A 22,445-nucleotide genomic window follows, 5' to 3' on the forward strand; every position below is an offset into this window, starting at 1 on the left:
CCTCCCACCTGCTGCCGCCGCCGCCGCCTCCGGTGGCGGAACGCGGCTTCCTCGCCCCGTGAGTGCTCCTTCTCTGCCCGGCAGGGCGGAGGCGGAGCGCCCGAACGGCCCCTGCGCTCACCCCGAGCCCGCAGCCTCCGCCTCACGCGGTCGACCAGAGCAATTCCGCTCCCCTTCCACCCGCAGGCACAGGACGCAGGGCGAGCGCGGACGCCTCGGCGGCTGCGCGTGCGCGGGAGCCCCTTGCCGACGAACCGACTCCGGATGCAGCGGCGTGTGGAACACCGGACTTCCTTTTTCTCATAGAGATAAGAAATAAAAAATAGACCGTCGTTCTTCACTCTGTAGGCTGCAAGCCGGATTTCCCGCGGTTTGTTTGGTGGGGCTTTGGGTTGTTCTTGTTGTCTCGGCTACCTGTTCTTAGATCGCCAGCAATGATAGTTGCACACAGGAGGGAAGAGGGAATTTTCTGGCGGTGATTGTTGTGTCCTATCTTCATTACCCCGCTGCAACAGCAAAACTGAATCCAGGAGGAAAGACAGATATTCTTTAAAAAGTCAGGCCGTGTTTCTTAGTTTGTGTGTGTGTGGATGTTGACTTTAAAACATTGCCCTGCAATTTTTGGTTTCACTATGTTAAATGCGTGTAAAAAGAATTGCTTCTGACAGCCGTCCCCAACTCATTACCCTGCAGATGTGCTTGGACTACAACTACCACAGTCCTCTTGCTGAGGATTGTGGGAGTTTTAGTCCGAACACATCTGACGGCAATAAGTTTGAGAAAAGCTGACTTACGGCAATGCTATAATGAAGTCCCGCATACTTATTCCCTTATTGTACGTTTCAGATTGGAAGAAGAGGGTATGTGGTTTACTGCAACTTTATAAAGTAGTTTTGAATGATTCCCACTTCGGGATGGGTGGGAACAAGAACTGCAGCTGTCAATCCTCCAGTGTAGTCCGATGTTGTTAAGCCTGAATTGTTGAGGAAGACTAGTGCTGAAAGAGAACGGCTTATGAAGACTCTGTAATGTCCATAGTGTACGTGTGCGTACATGCATTAAGGAGTGGTTTATTATAACCATACAGCATGCCGCATTATTATTTTTCCCAGTTTCAAGGTAGGGAAATGAAATTGAGGAAGAGCCATGTACAGCAACAGTGTGAGGTAATCCATTGTTTTCTTCATATTGCCAGAGGGATGAAAATGAGAGAAATTAGTTTGTGGTACAAACATCATGATGCTGATACTTCCCTTCTATACATATGTTCAAATTGCAACTCTGTTGGTTCTGAGACTGTCTCAGGACAGCTGTTCTTTCTTAAATCTCTTGCTACATTTCAAAAGTTTTTTTTTTTTATCACTGGTGTTTCTGGATTATTTATCTAGTAGTTTTCTATTCAACTTCTTGGCTACACCAAGCCTCAAGATAGCATACAAGATAAATAAAAATATGTGCAAGGAACTGTGAATTTAAAAGCAGAGTAACACTAAAAAAATAGCAAGGAGTAAAGTTAAAACAATCCAAAGGTCTGGCAAATGTATTGACCATTAATCTGCAGGGATAGGCCTCTTATAACTTTCACTCATAGCTATGTTACCTAGGGCTGATGGAAGTCATAGTCATACTTCTGAAGAGCTATCTCCAGATGGTGGAGTTGCCCATCTAAGGAACCAGTTGAGTTTTTTCAGGAAGGATATTCTGCAGTCTTGGTGCCAGTAGTGAAATGCTTGATAGCATTTTATTGAAGAAAATGTTTCCATTAATCCAAGAAAAAAATCCTCACTGATTTGCCAAGAACTAGATAGTGACTGGTTAACATAAAAAAAAGGTTGTTGTTGTTGTTAGTTGCAAAGTCATGTCGGGCCCATTGCGACCCCATGGACAACATTCCTCTAGGCCTTCCTGTCCTCCACCATCCCCCGGAGTCCACTTAAGTTCACACCAACTACTTCCTGCCACCTCATTCTCTGCCTTCCCCTTCTTTTGCCATCTATTGTTCCCAGCATTAGACTCTTCTCCAGGGAGTCCTTCCTTCTCATTAGGTGGCCAAAATATTTGAGTTTCATCTTCAGTATCTGGCCTTCTAAAGAGCAGTCAGGGTTGATCTCCTCTAGGACTGACCGGTTTGATTGCCTTGCCGTCCAAGGGACTCGCAGGAGTCTCCTCCAGCACCACAATTCAAAGGCCTCAATCCTTTGGTGCTCAGCCTTCCTTATGGTCCAACTTTCACAGCCATACATTGCAACTGAGAAAACCATAGCCTTGACTATACGCACTTTTGTTGGCAGGGTGCTGTCTCTGCTTTTTAGTATGCTGTCTATATTTGCCATAGCTTTTTTCCCCAGGAGCAAGCGTCTTTTAATTTCATGGCTGCAGTCCCTATCTGCGGTAATCTTGGAGCCCAGGAAAATAAAATCTGTTCCAGGTCCCAGTATGACATTGGGAAGGAGTGATCTTCAGACATTCAAGTTAGTCTTGTGACTGGGTGGGATGGCAAATGGAATGAAGTATCCTGGGAACAGGCATAGCTGTGTGACTTGGATGGTGAACAACAGCACTTCATGCTACAATTGTTAGGAATTTCTTTGCTGGATTTCTCCTCTAAAAATGGGCCAGTTGCAGTTTCTTACAAAATTTAAAAGCATAAAAACCATCACCAATAATTGAAACACATTTGTGACAAGGTAAAAGTGGCAAGAAAGACCAAAACCACATTTAGAATACTCAATGAAACTGAAAGCTAAACATTTATTCTCAAGCACAAGTGCACACTTGTTTTATACTTTGGAAGCATGTGTCTCTATGTTCCAAGATCCAATCTGGGGGTGCTGATGGGAACAGTTAATAGAATCTGAAGTGCAGACTCAAAGCTGTAGTGGTGTAGTCTTCTGGAACAGAGGTGAACAGAAAGTCAATCTCCAGATGTTTTGAACTTCAGCCCTCTGTCTTCTTGACCACTAGCCATGCTGGCAGGGGCTTCTGCTAGATGAAGTCCTAAATGGCTGGAGAGTTACCTTATGCTCACCCCTGTTTTGGGCTTCACCTCTGAACCCCAGAAAAGAACTGCAGCCTGAGATCCTGGAGACTGGGTGATTGAGATAGTGGACAGTTTCTTTTGAAGATGATATGATAGACTCCCTCCCTTCTTTTTGTTGCTTTACCAAAGAATGGAAAAGGTTTGAGAATGGCTATTATCTGAACTGACATAACCCTCATATTGAAGAGGATGAGGGGAAGAGTGTGGTCAAGTGGTGAATGTGCCACAAATAACCTGCATAATGGTCAAGACCCTGTCACTAATACTAGCTGCATTTTTTGTAAGTATACTATAATTCTGTTATTTTTCTTTCACGTTGCAGAAACTTTTGCTGTACTGGTATTAATTCTTCAGTGATCTATAAACAGACTAATTATGCAGTCCCTTCAGGGTGCAATTTCCAAGAACTCTTAAAATAAAAAGATGGTTTTGAGCCATAGAAATTCAGACACTCAATTTTTCAGAGTTCAGTTTCCAAGTATGTTGGCAAATTCCACTTAAAATATGTAAACTAATTGGTGAAATTTACAGTGTGATCTGATGCATGCTTACTTAAACATGCCAATGTTTTGATGAGGCTTACTTCCTAGTAAGTTTGTATAGGATTTTAGCCCAAGCCTCTTATATCCTGAAACATATTAGCTTGTTTAAACATTCAAACTATAAGCAATACAAGTTAATTGCAACAGGAAATATTATCCTCAGTAAAAAGAAAAAAGTTTCTAACCACTGAACATTAATAATAATGCAATTAATGTAAAACTGTAGGGGAAAATGAAGATAGACAATATATTCTGTTCCTTAGTAAATGAGAAAAGTATAAAGGATCCAAGAAAAATGTACTATCGTGGGAAAGATGATAACCTGCTACAGGCTATTATTAGTATGTTCCTTTTATTCCCAAAGGCTGGACTATTTATGTGTCTTTAAAGTTTGCCAAGAAGTATGCAGAAACAAAGTAAAATTTAGAGTTGCTTAGACTTCTCTTTAGTAATTCTTTCAAAATTTCAGAAACATGTATGCTCTCTTCCTATTATAGAAGCATTCAAATACGGCTTACAAATACAACAGAAAACAGTATAAAATATTCTAACAAAAATATCTATTTAACCAAATTATACACAAAATGAAAGATGAAAATAACAGCAATTAAAAGCAGTGCCACTGAATAACAGAAGTTTGCACATAAACAGACTTAAGACTGACTCCTAAAAAGTAGTAATAAAGGTGTTATGATTGTGGCTGCAGAACAAAGTTCCTTAATTGCAGCCAAGTTCAGACAGGGCATGCAAGGTGAAGTGACCTGCTTCAGGCCACACTGATGGGTAGGAGATTGGCAGCAACTGGTGTCTGAATATTGCAGCTTAACTTTTTAAGTGTTCAGCTAAGCAGGATGGGTGCTTTTTATTCATTATCCTTGGTATCTTAAAGCACTGGCTTGGAAATCGGAAGAATTGTAGAACTTTTTTTGTTTAAACATGACTGTCTGCTTGTACCCTTAGCTGCTTTTGATACAACCGGTTTTTTTCTGGACCAACTGTGTAGGTATGGGGGCACAAAGCACGGTGCTCCTACCTACACTAAGGTCCAAAAGATAACACTCATTGTTTGGTGGGACGGCAAGGTTTCTGTTCAATTCCCTAGCACTGGCATTATGGATCCGCTAGGGTTCATCTCATTGCCCCATGCTTTTTAACAGTTATATGAAGCTTCTGGGAAAAGTTATTGGAGGGGTTGGAGTGAGGTTTCCATACTATGCTGGTGACATTCAGCTCTATTTCTTCTTGGCATAAGAGTCAGCTGAGGCTGTAAAGAAGCTGAATCAGTGCCTGGATGCAGTAACAGGCTGAATGAGGGCCAATAAGCTGAAACTTAATCCTGACAGAATGGAGGTACAGTGTGTAGATGGCTTTTGGGTCTGGGAAATTGATATTTGGCCTGTTATGGATAGGGCTGCATTCCCCCTGAAAAGCAATTATGACGTTTGTGATTACTCTTAGAAACCACTTTTCACTACAGGCCCAGGTGATTCACATGGACTGATTCACCATCTGCAGCCATTACTACATGGGGGGAGCCACACTCTGGCTACCAGTCAGACTGCTGCAATATGTAATATATGGGGCTGCCCTTGAAGATAACTCAGGGATTCATTTAGCACAGCATATGGCAGCCAGTCTTCTGACTGCTACATCAAGGATGACGTATATCACATCTCTTCCAAAATAACTTAATTGGCAGTCTGGTCACTCATAGGCCCTTCTAGTGTCTGATATTTTAAGATATTAAAAATCTTATTTTAATATTTCTACATAGCTTAGAACCTAAATATAAGAAACACTTGTTCCCATACCAGATTTTGAGGACATGAAGTTCTTCTGCTGAGGTCCTTCTCCAGATGTCTTCTTTTATGCTATTCAACCACAAGACAGAGGGCTTTATAAACAGTGGGACCTCAGCTACGAAATGTTTTCCATAAAAAGGATCACCAAGTGTCCAGATTGCAATTTTTTTTTTGGTGCAAAAACATCTTTATTTTCCCAAGCATTTTAAATTGTTGTCATTTTCAACTCTGCTTGTAAATGTATGCACTTTTAATTATTGTATAAATCGTAATTGTACACAACTCTGAAATCTGAACAGGATTAAGAATAGTGTGTCAATATTTTTCAGAAATGAGTAAGTTTGTGACATGATTTGAAACACAAAATACATGGAGCCACTTGACTGGATAGCTTCTTCCTGGTTAGCAATCTACCTAACATCTGAAGGTTGGGACACCCATTAAACTCAGCTGATGGGCAAAATTATATGGGCAGAGGCAGTTTCTTGGACATCCTAGCTCCAAATACTTCAGACTAAGGTTGCAGGACTTACGATTCTGCATGCAGCCTCCAAAGGCTTTAAGTGTTATTCTCCATCAGTGCCCCCAATTTTCTACCAAATGTACAGGACAACCTCTTCTGCCATGGCTATACTGGGTTGCCATGGTATCAGACAGTGCCTGTAAGAATTCATTTCACTCAGAACACATTATGAGGAGCTTGCAATTATTGTGGTGGCTGAAATATGAAAACTGGACATAAGGCTGCACTGCTGCTGTCTGAAGGTTTCAGCTTGTTGTCCTACATGCACACATCTTCCCTGAAGGGGAAGTGGTGGTCTGAGGGATCAGAAGCCAAAAACAACTTGGTGTGCATGGTATTGGTGCAGCTTCCAAACCCAACACTTCTGTGTAGTTCTTTGAGCACAGCAATTACTAGACCGTGTTACATAGAAGAGCAGGTTAGATAATGGGGGAGAAAGGGCAGCTAAGCAATTTTTTATTCATATATATGCTCAGTTCACACACAAGCTAGTAGGTAAGTGGTTAATTTTCAATCAAAACAGGTGCAGTTGAGGGATGCTGAATGAAACTTCCCCTTCTTTTCAACCTTGTCTTCTATACACCACTGATTCAGGCTCTTCACTTCCAAAGTGGCCTATTCTGATAAGCAACTAGGGTGGAAAATGTGCCTGAAGAAAGAGAAGATGGGGATGCAAGAAAGGAGAGTGTTCAGCAGATCTTATCCACACAACCCTTTTGTAAGTGTGTTACAACAAGAATGAACATCATTTGCTTGATATACATTCATACAGTTATCTCCCTTTTTGATTATCTGAAAGGAAATTATATCAAAATATATCTCATCTTGCTTGGACCTTTTGCTATGGACTGCTAATTATTAGAATGTAAAGCATACAAAAAGTGTATTACTTTTTGATTTGAACTTGCGGAAATGTAAGAATGTAAATACTCATAGGACTATACAAGTTCTACCTGGAAAAAGTGCCCCAAACTTCCTTCATACGTTTCTGCTTAAAGTTAAGCCTGATATTAAAATGTAAAATATATGCAGTATCTAATCTCTCATCTTTAAGAAAATGCTACGTTCATATCACCAGGCTATATTTCTATATCATTAGTCATTTTACTTCAGGTATTGCTGTTTTAGGGGCTAATACATAATCCTAATTTTCCTGCTGAAGTCTCTTGTTAAAACAATATTTATTACATTTCTCTTCTGCCCAATAGCTTAAGCTTTCTGGCAGTTCACAACAATCTTTTCATTCCCACCCCCCAATGGGCTATATTGTAGCCTATAAACTAAGGATGTGAATGCTCAAATCTTTCTATTATTTGCAGCCTGATATAGGCCTCAACTCAGAAACTTGCGAAGATGAACTAGGGAGGATATTATGAAACATTTTCAGTATTAATGTTTTAATGTCATTTTATGCTTCTCCAGAGACAGCTCCAAGTTTGCTGTTAATGCTGCATGAACGTTCTTTAAATGGTCTGGTAGACATACCACTTATTAAGGTTCTGTGTAGAGTGTTTCTGTGCATCTGCAGAATAGAAGCAATGGAAGCTAAAAATATTTGACCATTTCTATGGATAACTTTATAGAAAGGCTCTTCTGTATGGATGATCAGGACCAGGGTCTTAGATTGCAAGAGGGAGGGATTACATTGGCAATGGAGTTTCGAGTTTCAACATTTAGAATGTTGTTCCTGCTTAACAGTGTGATCAGGCATGGCTGCTAGTAACCCTCTGAACTTGGAAGACTGCAGGTATCCAAAGGAAAATGGGAGAAGCACAGAAAGGTTCACCTCCACACTCCCCTTGACCACCAAAACACTTAGGCAGAAGTGTTTTACATCAGCTCAAGAGGAGAGAAGCTGGAAGCAATGCCACTACAGTCTGCCTACTCTGCCCCTGCTCTGGCTCCAAAGCTGCTCTTCTAGCGTGCAAAAAGACCCAATAGCTGCAAGAGCTTTTTTTTTTTTTTTTTTGAGGTCAGTGCCTGGGCACTGATTTTTCCTATGTATGTCTAGACAGCATCAGGATTACTGCAGTGGTTTTACGTATATTTGAATATATTATCTCCTTGTTACCTCTGCACTCACATTCAAGCAGACCTATGAAAATTTTCTGAGAAGCCCTGTTTTCAATGGGAGTTGCTCCCAGGTAAATGTATTACAGCTTTAGAGTACTACAGCCTACTTTATCTTTTGCCAAAATATCTTAAAATCTTTGTTCTTTTGACTGCAGTGACTTCAAGTCTCAATAAAATTACATAAAATAGGTTTGCAAACCTGGAAAGGAGTTAGAATTCACACAGAACAAAATCCAAGCGAAAATGAATCACAAATTTGCGGCCCTTAACCAGCTGTCTAATAAGAAATAAAATGCTCTCTGCCAATATCTATTATGGAAACCGCTTCTCTGAATACTGGAAAGCTTCAAGTTACACGGAATTCTATTTCAGGATTTCCATCCCAGGTTGCTGAAACAAAAACTTGCCTACTTAATTGCTCCCTCAGTGAAAGGAAGCACCATTTTGCATTTCTTCTCTCCCGCTCTGTTCAGAAAGGTGGATGCTGTGCACCAGCAGGACAACCGCCCAGACTCTGAAACTGGTTTAGCCAGAGCCACTCTACTCGTTAAACTGAAGGGCAATCTGGACGCCCTGCCATGCCAACCCACCGCCCCGCCCGGCGGCCTTTCTGGAAGTGGGGGCACCGGTCGCAAGGGAGGGGCTACCACAGGTGCCTTGACGTGGGGTCCGCTGAGAAGTGCGGGTCTGAGCTCAAGGCAGGAGATACCATTCCGCCTTCCCTCTCGAGGGGCGGCGTGGGGAGAGCAAACCGCAATTCAAGGGGAAGGGCGTTCAACCGCCCGCCTTGGGCGGGAGTGCGCGCGCGCCTGCGGGTGGGCGTGCACGCGCGTGGAGGGAGGGCGGAGGAGAGCGCAGTGACGTCTCCAGGATGCGGACAGGTTCCTGCCGAGTCCTCTTCCTCGGCTCGGGCTTGCGTGGAGAGCCCCTGGGGGGTTCGCCGCCGCCGCCGCCGCGGCTGTGCTGCCCAGCGCGGGCCCTGCCGCCTCGCCCCTGCCTCGCTCGGGGGTCCGCTCGAGAGCCCAGCCCAGAGGCTCTCCCTCCATCTTCTCCGCTGGTGCGGCCGGACCTACCCGGGTGCGACTGCGCTGAAGGTGCCCGGAGGCCGGACCTTAAAGGAAGACCACCGCCCTCGATGAAAGAAGGTGACTGGCGGCCTTGGGGTGGAAAGGCAGGCAGGGTGGCCTCCCCTTTAACAGCTCCCTCGTTGTCGGCATAGCCCCACAGCCCCCCCACCCACCCAGCGCGGACGAAGAAATACGGAGGGATGGGCTGTGCAAACACTCAGCGGGGAGGGGTTTCAGTTTTCTCTGGGTCTCGCCGGTCATGTCCTAGAGTGGCTTCTTCGCCACAACTTCGTTTTCATTCACTCTTGGACAAGTTTATATTTTGTCAATTCTTACAGCCGTTTCTTCTAAAGTAGGTTTGAACTCTGGCAATATACGCTGTGCTGTATTTTCTGTTTGTAAGTGTTATGAACAGTGCAGAGAGCTTGAGCTATGGGGTGGAGCAGAAATGTAATAAAGAGTGCTGTTACCCAAGGGTTGCAGTGGTAGGAGGATGTTTCTTACTCAGTAAGCTTGATTTATGTCTGATCTCGATTGGTTTATTTTTAACAGAATAGTATGGCTTTATTTTGCATGCACTTACATTTTCACCCTATCTACAAGAAGCTTTGGATCTAGTTTTCTCCAGCAGTATCAATATTACAATATTCAAAACAAATCACATTGAAGCCAGTGATGTTTCACTAGTAGACTGGATCAATTAAACACAGGAGTGGAGCAACTTAAGAATGGGTACCTGTGTGTAGTGAATTCTCATATAACTCAGTGGAACCCTTCTTTTGCTGCCACATACCTGTGAGTCTTCTTCAGAGAGGGCTGTGCAAGTCTCATATTTGTATTCATCTTCCCGTCTCCCTGATGCAAGTGTTCTGAAGCATGACAAACTTGTATTTAGACAGGGGGTTGTCTGTATGGGGATGTGGAATGTGCCCGCAGCTCTTCCATTCATGCCGACAGACTGCCATTGCATGTGCCCAGGAAAGTAAATAAAAACAATGGGTCAAGTGAGCCAGTTGATAAACTTCCAGATACAAAAGGCATGCACACACACAAAAAACAACAGGCTTGTTATCATTTTCCTCTGAAGGTGCAGTGAGCAAAATGGTCTTGCCCTGCCTCCAGAAGTAATCTAGCCCAGTAGATTTTGCAGAGGAAAGCTACTACAGAAGAAATACTTAGAGTGGATGCCCGCTTTACTGGGAAGGCACCTGAAACAGGCCTTCAGTCAAAGCCTTCAAAGTTTGTATGGCAGAAACCATTTTGAAAGTACTCTGATCTAGGACAATAAAAATAGGATTGGTTGCTTTACTCTGTTTGCCGGTAATGTGATTCGGTTCATGGTTTGAGTTGCTTAGTTAAGATCTATGACTGATTACAATAGAGAAAGCTGTAGCAAACCAAGGATCTATTAAGGCCACTAGAAGTCCTTAGTTTCCACACAGATGAAGAATCTCTGAAGGCCTGGGTATTACTCTGACTAAGGCTGATATCCCTGACAGTTGCTATCTTGAAAGACGGTGGAAGGTGAGCACTATTTTCATTGGCAAAAAATGTTTTTACACACAAGCCTTATAACTGTGACTTTGAAACAGTCTTTTTATGGCACTATCATGTTTGTGAATATGGAATTCTGCACATAATTTCAAAATCAGTTTAAAGATAAATATTGTGTACTATTTCATAAAGAAAATTGAGTATTATTCTGAAATCCTCTTCTAAAAAAGGTCCCTGCATCCATGGGATTTTGCCATTTGTAAGCCTGGTTGTATCTAGTACTGCCCTTCTGCTCACAGAAAGCTCTTTGAGGAAGTCTTCATGAACTTAAGAGGAAAGGAAAGAAGTTTTTCAGTTTCATTTTTTTCCTGTAGTTTCTTGCATCACTTTTTATTCTGTTCCAGAAACTCTCTTGAGTTGGGTTTTCAAGGGGCTGCAGAGGGAAGGGACAAATCAATAAATATTGCTTACTGTCCTGGTTTGTCCTGGTCTGTGGAAGATGTCATCAGAACAGAAAGCTTCTCATTAATGGAAAGACATTGTTGGACTTACTCAATCACAGCAGTGATCTCCATGGCTTCCCCCATAGCTGCTTGGTTGTGTAATGTTGAGAGGAAGGAAATGGTACTAAACCAAAAAGAATAGAGGTTCAACTTGTACTGAAATTATGTGGTTGACAGGTCCAGTGTGTTTCAAGTGGAGATATTTTGCCAGAGTTGTGGTATTCCATATCTGATGCAGAGTAATTCTGAGTATCAGGAGAAAAAGTGGAAGCTTCCTTTTGCCTTTTTCATTTTTGATTTCTCCATGTAGTTTCTACAAATATCACAGAGAGACAGGTTAAGCCCTTTAGCACCACCCTTTGGCAACTACCCAAGCCAATTCTCATTGTGAACTAAGTGCTTGAACCCTTCTAAGCCATCTCATTGTCCAACAGAGGGGAAGTTTGCAGCGGGCAGTTTTATTCATTTGGTGCCATGGATTTATTGGTGGGTGCATTTTAAATATTTACATTTGCATAGATTTCCTTTAGTCAAAATGTATTTGCTCACCCTTGAAGCATTTTGTAAAATTCATACATAATATCCCTTTAAAATGTATTCCCAAAACAGCCATCTGGTATATTTTATACATACCCTGGATTAATGAAATAATATATTTTATTTGCCTTTATTTTTTCAAGATTCGCTTACTATTGTGCTTTTATATCCTTGATCAGAATTTTAAAAATATATAGAAAAATGCATTTTGAGGGTGTAATCCTAAACATAGTTACACAAGAATGAGTTCCATAGACTTAATGGAGTTTGCTTCTGAGTAGACATTATCAGGTTGCACTTCATGAATCATTTGGTCAAAACTAACACAGCTTGCTTGCTCCACCTGAGTATGAGAGTGTTCGTCTGAGATAATGGCTGTTGATCTGAGTCAAGTTTCTAGGAAGGCAGCAACAGTTTTCATATGTAACCTTGCCCCTCTCAGTTAGCAGTATGATGCAGGGTGGGGTGGGGGGAGAAGTCCTACAACAGTCGACTGAGTAGAAATGGAAAACTGCTATTTGATTCCTTGTTTTCCATGCTATTTCTAAAGTTTTGATGCATAGGATGGCTGTAAGAAGATGGGTTCTTCTGGATGAACCTTTTGTTCTTTTGTCATCCTGCTTAGATTACATGGTTTTGGGAGTGGGAGGCAGATGTCATCAGTGCTTTAGAACCTGAATTTTCCTACTGGTGCTTCTATTTCAGCAGAAAAAAAGTTAAGTAGTGAAGGACCAAATAGCTCTACTGTGCCTTTTGAATGATAGCAGTAGGAGCTTCTGAGAAGTACCTGTGGAATCAGTGATGTACCTGATTTAGCAATGCCATTTTTTGACCTTTTGAGAGCTTCCATCATTTTTCCTGCTAAGAGGAAGTGATGGGAACATTGACCCCTTTGACTTTTATTTGTTATAGCAGCTATTCAGAGGCTTCAGCTCTATACTTTGCTGAAATGTTTAGTCCTAGGCATGTAGTTAAAAGTCTAATTTCATGAGTTCTTCTCAGGACTCTTGGCTCTGGACCTAGTTTGAAATATACATGTGTAAACTATCTAGAAAGGGAGAAAGAAGGGATAACATAGCTGTCTGTTCTGCCAATGATCATACACTGCTCTTGCACAAATAAATCCTTATGTGTTTAGTAATGTTTTTGAAAATATGCTGGCATCTATTAGCTGCAAAACAAAACTGTCTACAAATAAGGAAAACCTAGCCTTCTGGGGAAAAAATCTGCCAAAACAATTGCACATGCAATAAATAACATCTGAGTTTGTTTAGCCAATGATACAAATTTGAATTAACAAACCTTTTGATGATGTCATACATCAGCCTGAGGAATTCCAGATATCTATATGTACAGAACTGTTGGTACTTTGACTTGATTGGATAACATTAATATGAAGTAGCTTCTGCAAGGACTCCTCAGAAAGTCATATGGTATTTCTCCAAAGGAAATTAGTGCTTCCAGTGTATGATTTTTGTATTGGAACTCAGTTCAAGATTTGAAGTATTTTTTCTGTATGGACTTTATATGAATACAGTTTGCTTTCCTAATTTTGATTCAAAATGTGTAGAAACTACTGCTTGACAAAACTCATATTGTCAAGAGGATCGCTAGTTTACAGTTCCAAATATTTTACTCTTTCCAGCAATATTCTCTCACTGAGTTTTCCCACAATCTCTAGCATCTCCTCTAGGACTGACCGGTTTGATTGCCTTGCAGCCCAAGGGACTCGCAGGAGTCTCCTCCACAATTCAAAGGCCTCAATCCTTTGGCGCTCAGCCTTCCTTATGTTTCAACTTTCACAGCCATACATTGCAACTGGGAAAACCATAGCCTTGACTATACGCACTTTTGTTGGCAGGGTGATGTCTCTGCTTTTTAGTATGCTGTCTAGATTTGCCATAGCTTTCCTCCTCAGGAGCAAGTGTCTTTTAATTTCTTGGCTGCAGTCCCCGTCTGCGGTGATCTTGGAGCCCAGGAAAATAAAATTTGTCACTACCTCCATTTCTTCCCCATCAATTTGCCAGGAAGTGAGAGGACCGGATGCCATGATCTTAGTTTTCTTAATGTTGAGTTTCAAGCCAACTTTTTCACTCTCCTCCTTCACCCGCATCAAGAGGCTCTTTAGTTCCTCTTCACTTTCTGCCAGTAGAGTGGTATCATCTGCATATCAGAGGTTGTTGATATTTCTCCCAGCAATCTTAATTTCAACTGGTGATTTATCTAGCCCCGCCTTTCTCATGATGTGCTCTGCATATAAGTTAAATAGGCAGGGCAACAATATACATCCTTGCCGAACTCCTTTCTCAATTTTGATCCAGTCAGTGGTTCTCACTGTTGCTTCTTGACCCACATATAGGTTTCTCAAGAGACAAATAAGATGGTCTGATATTCCCATCTCTTTAAGAACTTGCCACAATTTGTTGTGATCCACACAATCAAAGGCTTTAGCACAGTCAGTGAAGCAGAAGTAGATGTTTTTCTGGAACTCCTTAGCTTTCTCCATGATCCAGTGTATGTTGGCAATTTGATCTCTAGTTCCTTTCCCTCTTCGAAATCCTGCCTGTATTTCTGGTAGTTCTCAGTCCACATAGTGCTGGAGCCTAGCTTGTAGGATTTTGAGCATAACTTTGCTAGCATGTGAAATGAGTGCAATGGTGTGGTAGTTTGAACAATCTTTGGCATTTCCCTTCTTTGGAATTGGAATGTAAACTGACCTTTTCCAATCCTGTAGCCACTGTTGAGTTTTCCAAATTTTCTGGCATATTGAGTGAACACTTTTACTGTATTGTCTTTAAGATTTTGAATAGCTCAGCTGGAATACTGTCAGCTCCACTAACTTTGTTGTTGCTCAGACTTCCTAAGGGCCATTTGACTTCACATTCCAGGATGTCTGGCTCAAGGTCAGTGACCACCCCTTCTTGATTATCAGGGACATTAAGCTCTTTCTTGCATAGGTCTTCTGTGTAATCTTGTCACCTCTTCTTAATCTCTTCTGCCTCTGTTAGGTTCCTGCCATTTTGTTTCTTTATCATGCCCATCTTTGCATGAAACATTCCCTTCATATCTCCAATTTTCTTGAAGAGATCTCTGGTCCTCCCTATTCTATTGTTTTCTTCTGTTTCTTTGCAGTATTCATTGAAGAAGGCATCCCTATCTCTTCTAGCTATTCTCTGGAATTCTGCATTCAATTGGGTGTATCTTTCTCCCTTGCCTTTTGCTTCCCTTCTTTCCTCAGCTATTTGAAAAGCTTCCTCAGACAGCCATTTTGCTTTCTTGCATTTCTTTTTCTTTGGGATGGTTTTAGTTGCTACCTCTTGTACAATGTCGCAAACCTCCATCCATAGTTCTTCAGACACTCTGTCTATCAGATCTAATTCCTCAAATCTATTTGTCACCTCTACTGTATATTCATCAGGGATATGATTTATGTCATACCTGAGTGGCCTAGTGCTTTTCCCTACTTTCTTCAATTTAAGCCTAAATTTTGCAACCAGAAGCTCATGATCTGAGCCACAGTCGGCTCCTGGTCTAGTTTTTACTGACTGTATAGGGCTCTCCATCTTTGGCTGCAGAGCACATAGTCAATCTGATTTCTGTGTTGACCGTCTGGTGATGTCCATGTGTAGAGTCATCTCTTGGGTTGTTGGAAAAGAGTGTTTGCTATGACCATCGTATCTCTTGACAAAATCCTACCATCTTGTGCCCTGCTTCATTTTGTACTCCAAAGCCAAACTTGCCTGTTATTCTGGTTATCTTTTGGTTTCCTACTTTAGCATTCCAATCCCCCATGATGATAAGGACATCATTTTTTGGTGTTAATTCTAGAAGGTGTTGTAGGCCTTCATAGAACCGGTCAACTTCAGCACTTGTGGTTTGGGCATAGACTTGGACTATTGTGATGTTGAATGATTTTCCTTGGATTCGAACTGAGATCATTCTGTCATTTTGGAGATTGTATCCCAGTACTGCTTTTCCTACTCTTTTATTGACTATAAAGGCTATTCCATTTCTTCTGAGGCATTCTTGCCTGCAGTAGTATACCTGATGGTCATCTGAATTAAATTCACCCATACCTGTCCATTTTAGTTCACTGACTCCTAAGATGTCGATGTTCAGTCTTGTCATCTCATGTTTGACCACATCCAGCTTGCCTTGATTCATGGTTCTTATATTCCAGGTTCCTGTGGAGTATAGATCTTTGCAGCATCGGACTTTCCTTTCACCACCAGATACATCCGCAACTGAGTGTCCTTTTGGCTTTGACCCAGTCGCTTCATTCTTTCTGGCACTACTAGTACTAGCCCCAGTAGCATATTGGACACCTCCCGTCCTGAGGGGCTCATCTTCCAGTGTCATATCTTTTTGCCTTTTGGTACTGTCCATGGGGTTTTCATGGCAAAGATACTGAAGTGGGTTGCCATTTCCTTCTCCAGTGGATCATGTTTTGTCAGAGCTCTCTGGTATGACCTGTCTGTCTTGGGTGGCCCTGCACGGCATAGCTCATAGCTTCATTGAGCTATGCAAGCCCCTTCGCCAGGACAAGGCAGTGATTTGAATTTCTGCCCTACACAATTTATAGAGTTCCTGTCTGTCTTGGCAAGATTGTATAACTTTTGTCATATTTCTTTGAATGTTAGATTGACTCTAACATTAGTTCTTGTTTAGGTGCTATTACTGTAGAGGCTTCACATGAGAAATTTTGCTTTTGAATTTATTCACAATCATACATTTTAATTTTTTACAGGTCATCTCAAATCTTGATACGGAGAACTAATATTTCCAAGTTGGTATGAAGAACATTTTTTTCCAATATGAATAAAATAAAAATGGCATCAGAAAAAAGGTGAGTGCCCCCCCCCCCAAAAAAAAGAAAGCAGGTGTGGAGTTTGTGTAATTTTATTTGCAGAATGGTTTTGTCATGTGGGATTATATTCCTTAAAATTCATTTGTAATGTGATCACACAATAATATTTGTGAATTTTCAAAACACAATATGAAAATAAATTGTAGATTAAAAATTCACTCATTTAATTAATGGTCCTGAAAAAGATCGAGAACTCTAGGATTGCATTTCTGGATGAATCTGTTTCTGTGGAGGATGCACAGGTGCTCTGTCTGCTTCCTTTGTGGGCTAGATTTATTGAAGAAGTTCTTATTTCAAAGCCATCACATAATTTGTCCTTCACCAGGAAGTTTCAACAAATCATAGGCAACTAAAGCTGATAATGGTCTGCTGAAATACTTGTTATCAATAGTTTATTTGTCAGTTTTTGCAATAAAGATAAAACTTGAACTTGTTTGATGTTCTTTTTGAAGCCATTTTGTTTTGTTACAATAGTGGGATAGTCACATATTCTTACATTTGATAAAAATACAAAATATGAACTTTCTTCTGGGAATGAGGAGTACATTTTATTTATTCAATTTTATCCAGTTAAGAGAAACTATCCATTCTGTTTAATGGTCTTCAAACTTCTGTTGAGATTTTGTAATGTGTTTATTGTATTTAAAGTTAACCAAAACACAAGAATCTAAAAGAATCATGCAGAATCTATTTATTTCAATATAGCTCCTCTATGAAAGTAGGTAGATACTTAGCTTTTTCCATAAAAAGAATAACCTGAGAGGAAAACTTGATTTTGCATTTTTGTTAGTAGCGCCATCTAGTGTAAGCTGCACACAACCCTTCAGACTCAGAGGATTACAGACATCCCATTTTTAATCTCTCTCTCTCTGTCTCTCTCTTTTAACTGGATAACCTCCCAAATGGATAGAGGGAACACTGTGGACACAGTCTTCCTCAGCTGTAGCAAAGCTTTTGAAATAGTGCCCCACAACATCCTGATAAGCAACCTAGCAAAACGTGGTCAAGATAGAAAAACTATTAGGTGGATCCAAAATTGGCTGCTAAAGAGTGAAGAGTGCTCATCAATGGCACCTTCTCAAACTGCAGAAAGGTAACTAGTGAGGTGCCACAGGGTTCAGTCCTAGGCCCAGTGCTCTTCAACATCTTTATTAATGATTAAGATGAGGAAATACAAGGAACAATGATCAGATTTGCAGATGATACAAAACTGGGTGGAATAGTGAACACCCTAGAAAACAGCATGAAGGTCCAGGGCGATCTTGATAAACTTGAATGCTGGGCTGAAAGCAGTGGAATGAGATTCAGTAGGGACAAGTGCTAGGTCCTCCACCTAGGAAAAAGAAACCAAATGCATTGCTACAAGATGGGAAATATGTGGCTCAATAGAACTGAAAAAGAAAAAGACCTCAGAGTTATTGTGGACAACAGGCTAAATATGAACCAACAATGCAGTGCAGCCACAAAAAGGGCAAATGCTATTTTAGATGCATTAATAGAAGTATTACTTCCGAATCATGAGAAGAAATGGTTGCCCTATACCCTTTACTTGTCAGATATCAACTAGAATGCTATGTCTAGTTCTGGGCAGCAAGACTTAAGAAAAATGCAGAAAAATTAGAAAGGGTCCAGAGGAGAGCAACAAAAAATGATCCAGGATTTGGAAACATTGCCCTATGAGGAGAAACTGAGAGAACAGTGTATGTTAAAACTTGAGAAGACAGAGGGGAGGTATGATATCACTTTATTAAGTACCCAAAAGGCTGTCACAAAGAGGAAGGGCAAGATCTCTTCTTGATCATACCAGAGTGTAGGACATGAATCAGCTGAAGTGTCAAACCAGATTCAGGCTAGATACCAGGGTTTCCTAACTGTCAGAGCAATATGACAGTGGAACCGGTTGTATAGGGAGGTCATAGGCTCTCCCACACTAGAGACATCCAAAAAGCATTTATATGGTCATCTGAGTGGGATGGTGTAAACTGGTGTCCTGTAACAGCAAAAGTTTGGACCCGATAGCCTTCTTGGCCCCTTCTAGCTATACTATTTTATGATTCTTTGAATTAAGGACCTTACTTCCCATCTTGGAGAAGATATAAATAGATCTGTTGGCTGTGTTTGGCCCATGTCTGCAGAAGAAGAATTCTTCATATCTGAGTGGAGCTTTCCTCCTCCTCTCCCTGCACCTCAACCCCTCCCCTCCGGAACATCCTTTCCCCCATGATGGCTCTAAGGACAAAGAGAAGGTGCTGTACAGTCAGACTCTCGGCTCCAACATCACATTTCTGGGGTTGGAGCTAAGAGTTCAATCTGTTCTATGGCCATCTAGCTAAGCATCTAGCACCAGAGGGTTGTGCCCTAAAAGTACTATATTAATTAATCTAGAAATAATATGTCATTTATTTGAACAAATCAGAGAATGCATGTGGAATGCTTCTGTTCAGCCTTCCTGCCAGTGAGTAATGTCCCTTGCAAGGATTTTTTATTCCACCGCCAAGAGCCCAATTATCTGTTCTCCGCACCCCAAGTAGTTAGTCCTTCTGTAACCTCTGAACAAGTTTAGCCCTCATCTATCTGCTTTCGGATTTGTCCCCGTTAGATTTTATTTTGTTAAGCCCCCCCCCCCCCACTGCTTTTCTTGAGTTCCCTCAGGTCTGATGTGACCTCCCTCTTAGGTATAGAAGTGTATCTATTTTGGTTATATACAGATCTATAATACATGCCTTTCACAGTAAATAATACATATTTACATACTTTTCTGCTTTTTCCAAATCTGAGAGCATCTTTCAGTCATGGTCATATTAGGGAAATACAGTATTTTTTGCACATGTATATTATTGGCGTATACTGCATGATACTTAGGTATATTGTGTTTTGCTACGTATGAGCATTAGATATACTTATGCAAATTATACCAGATACTAAAATGGCAGAACATGGAACATGGTTCAGATGTTTTTATTGTAGTAATTGCATAGTTTGTGCCAGAATTTCTGGCGATCATATCAAAACCTATTATGCTTAATTTATTTTATATTTATCTTGGACTTGGATTTCCCACTTTTTGCTGAGCTTATCATCAGTGTATTCTGTCTGCAAGAATTTAACTTTTGGCTTAGGTGTCTGCATTTTGTGTGTGTTTTAATGTTGTTATTGTATAACCTTTCATAATTTCAAATAACTGTGATTTTAAGCAAAATACATATGTGAGAGCAGCAAAATATATGTATATATTTTACTACAAAAACTGTAATATATGGGGGTTGTTCATATGACATAACATCTCACAGTGGGTTATTTAAATATTTTGAATATGAAAGCCCCACTTTATGGTTGTCATGCCATGCAAATTCAGCAAGTACAGACTTTCCAATGGTTAAATGACCTGAGGTTGTTTTGACATTTGCATAACATAAACCTCAAGTGGGTTGGATGTGCAGTATGGTGCCCTTAAAAGGGAACAGCGTAAATAACCCACAGTAAGCTGCAGTGTGTCATCTAAATCCAGTCAGAGTGTTTGCAAGTAAGAAAGCAAGAAAAACTTAAAATTAATGCAATTACTGAAGTACTGGATAAATAGAAGAGCAAGAAGTCATGCTTTGAATTGGCCAACAAACATTCCAAAAATTGAACTGGATTTCCCTTGTGCATTTCATATAGAACTGCAGCAAATATTTCAGAATCTCTGAAAAACATGCATTTTTATCCTTGCTGAACAGATTGGTTTGGATCCAAAGTCTGCATGTGCAAAGTTAATCTCTTCATTTTTTTTCTTCCATCTCCTGCTTTATGTTGTGTCAAATGTATAACAAGATAGTACTTCTGGGTAGAAATTAGTGAAAAATGAATGTCACCTATGATGAACTTGCAGGAGTTATCTCTGTTTGTATTAATGGTAAACTCATCTTGGGAAGTTGTAACTGAAAAAGCTCCCCTTTCATATAAATACTTTGAAAATCTGGTGTGTTTAAATAGTTAAGTTTTCCGGATGTAGGCATTTTGTAATGCTGAAGCAACCCTTGTTGCATAGATTTTAAGGAAATCTGTTTCTAAAGAAGTTTAAGTGCTGAATTCACTTGCTTTTTAACCCCAGGGGCTTGGAGCAGTCAGGTCACCTCACTTTAGATTTGAGGATGCTTAAGAAGAAGTGAAGTCACCTGTGTCAAAGATGCTATACCATTTATTGAATAGAATGATCAAATACAAATGCAGGATATAAACTAGTGACATAAAGTTTATACTCCCCTTTTCTGTGGCCTTACAGGTTTTCTGAATAGGCCAGGGAGTACTCTGGGCCCACAGAGTTGTGTGGACATCACTTTTCCCCAAGCTGAGAACAAAAGACAATACCTCCCACCATAGATTGTATAAAAGTCCTCTTTTCCATTATTACAAATGCATATTATTAGTATGCACACAGGCAACAACCCATTTTAGGAAATGGCAGGGAAAGCCATTCAGTAAGTCAAACTCTTTTGCTCTCAAAGCAAAGGTAGACCTTACCTAGAGAATGACTGAGAACTGTGGTTTCAAGGCAATTATCTCTGGTGGTCTCTCTAAGGACTAGACTTGCATGGCTTCAAGAAGGTTTTCTGGCTTTCGGACACTGGAAATGTTCACTACATAAGCTGTTGAACCTTAGTAATCTTCTTGTTATTCTTCTAGTTGAGTCCATGTAATACAGCTTGTCCCAACATAACAACACCAAATTTAACAAAACTAAATCAAAATAGGATGTTTCTGATTCTAGATTTACAGGAACTGTAGCCTTATGACATGAAATGGTTGCCCTGGAAACTTACTAGAATGCACTTGTGTCTGGGACAGGCTGTAGAATTAGATCACTATGTGAGGAAAGATTAGGATATACAGTGTACTTAGTTTGCAGCTCAGTATATAGAATTTATAAAGGAAATAATGCAAACATGAGGCGGCGTCATCGGTACAATATCACAGTAAGAATGTTTAGACCACTTGGAAAATGGTCAGGTCTTGACAACTCTACTCAGTCTTGGCAAGTAGGAAACATTCCCCAGTAAGTAGAAAAGCCTATGGAAGAATAGTGGCAGCGGGGATAAAAACATTCTTTGCAACTATTACTTTTCATGTACTAAAGTTTATTCAAACTATCAAGTGCTCAATTCTTTTTTCACATCAACATTGAAAGTAACTGCTAGGATTTCCATAACAATTTATTTCAAGTGTAGGGCTTAAAAGGTGATCAGTTTCTAGATACTTAAGGTTTGTTGATGGTATGAATAGTTGAAACAAGGTTTTCTAAAGGTAATCCTACAAAATGTTCCCTTTTCTTAAACTGCTTGTTCCAACATGTAGTACCCTATGGATAAGACACAACTGAAGAGATGCTTGTTTCTCAAAGATAGTAAGAAACAATTTCTTTTAAAATGTTCTATAATCTATAAGTAGGCAAACATTTGCTAGTGTTGCCCATTGTTACAGTAAGAAGCATACTGTAAAACTGCTTCATAGTTTCTTCAAGGACAGCTTCTGTTCCTTTTTTGGAATAGTTGCCATATTAAAGAGTTGGAGCACCATTCTCCATTATGCCTTTACATTCTGGTTTTTTTCCCCAAAGTAGCTCAAGGTTTATTTGTGTCACCAAATTGATGACTACCGTAAATTATGCAAATAGCACATATTCTTTTGCCATGAGAATTACAGAGGTTGTACAAGGCTGCTGGATTGCACCTAATAGACTCTTAATTTCTTTATTGTATACTGGTGTTCAGCTGCCTGTATTGCACAGTACTTGGCAGTAGTCTCTGTAGAAGTGATGAGCTATATCACCTGTTGCATTTGTTTCAAGAATGGAAATGAAATTGGAATTGGAATTGAAATTGGAAGGGGCCTATAAGACCATTGAGTCCAGCTGCTTGCTCCACTTCCATATACAATCATCCATCTAATGCAGCCAAACCCTTTCAAGCTTAGCAAAGGTCACAGGACATGCTTGCTCAATGTATAGCTAATTTTAGA

The 22,445-nt window shown here is 40.5% G+C and overlaps 2 protein-coding genes across 10 annotated transcripts in view; one reads left to right on the top strand and one right to left on the bottom strand.

Annotated features, from left to right (window-relative positions):
* The window catches only part of NAA35 (N-alpha-acetyltransferase 35, NatC auxiliary subunit), a 28,963-nt gene extending 28,742 nt beyond the window's left edge, over positions 1 to 221 (bottom strand). The window contains exon 1 of one of the 4 annotated variants that reach the window (XR_006416242.1): positions 9 to 98. The gene's annotated coding sequence lies outside the window, so the exon portion shown is untranslated. Of the gene's footprint in view, positions 1 to 8; positions 99 to 121 lie in introns of those variants that run through there. The other 3 variants (XM_044445876.1, XM_044445877.1, XM_044445875.1) reach the window with 3 other exon arrangements.
* Positions 222 to 751: 530 nt separating this feature from the next.
* AGTPBP1 (ATP/GTP binding carboxypeptidase 1) overlaps positions 752 to 22,445 on the top strand; it is a 75,403-nt gene continuing 53,709 nt past the window's right edge. For 2 of the 6 annotated variants that reach the window (XM_044445791.1, XM_044445798.1), the window contains exons 1-2: positions 8,896 to 9,125; positions 16,329 to 16,427. In XM_044445791.1, the coding sequence (XP_044301726.1) occupies positions 16,396 to 16,427 (32 nt within the window). In that variant the 5' untranslated portion in view covers positions 8,896 to 9,125; positions 16,329 to 16,395. Of the gene's footprint in view, positions 861 to 3,169; positions 3,321 to 6,501; positions 6,626 to 8,895; positions 9,126 to 10,552; positions 10,572 to 16,328; positions 16,428 to 22,445 lie in introns of those variants that run through there. The other 4 variants (XM_044445792.1, XM_044445793.1, XM_044445795.1 and 1 more) reach the window with 4 other exon arrangements.

The sequence above is a fragment of the Varanus komodoensis genome, unplaced genomic scaffold (assembly GCF_004798865.1).
Source record: "Varanus komodoensis strain SLA01 unplaced genomic scaffold, ASM479886v1 scaffold5, whole genome shotgun sequence".
Lineage (NCBI taxonomy): Eukaryota > Metazoa > Chordata > Lepidosauria > Squamata > Varanidae > Varanus > Varanus komodoensis.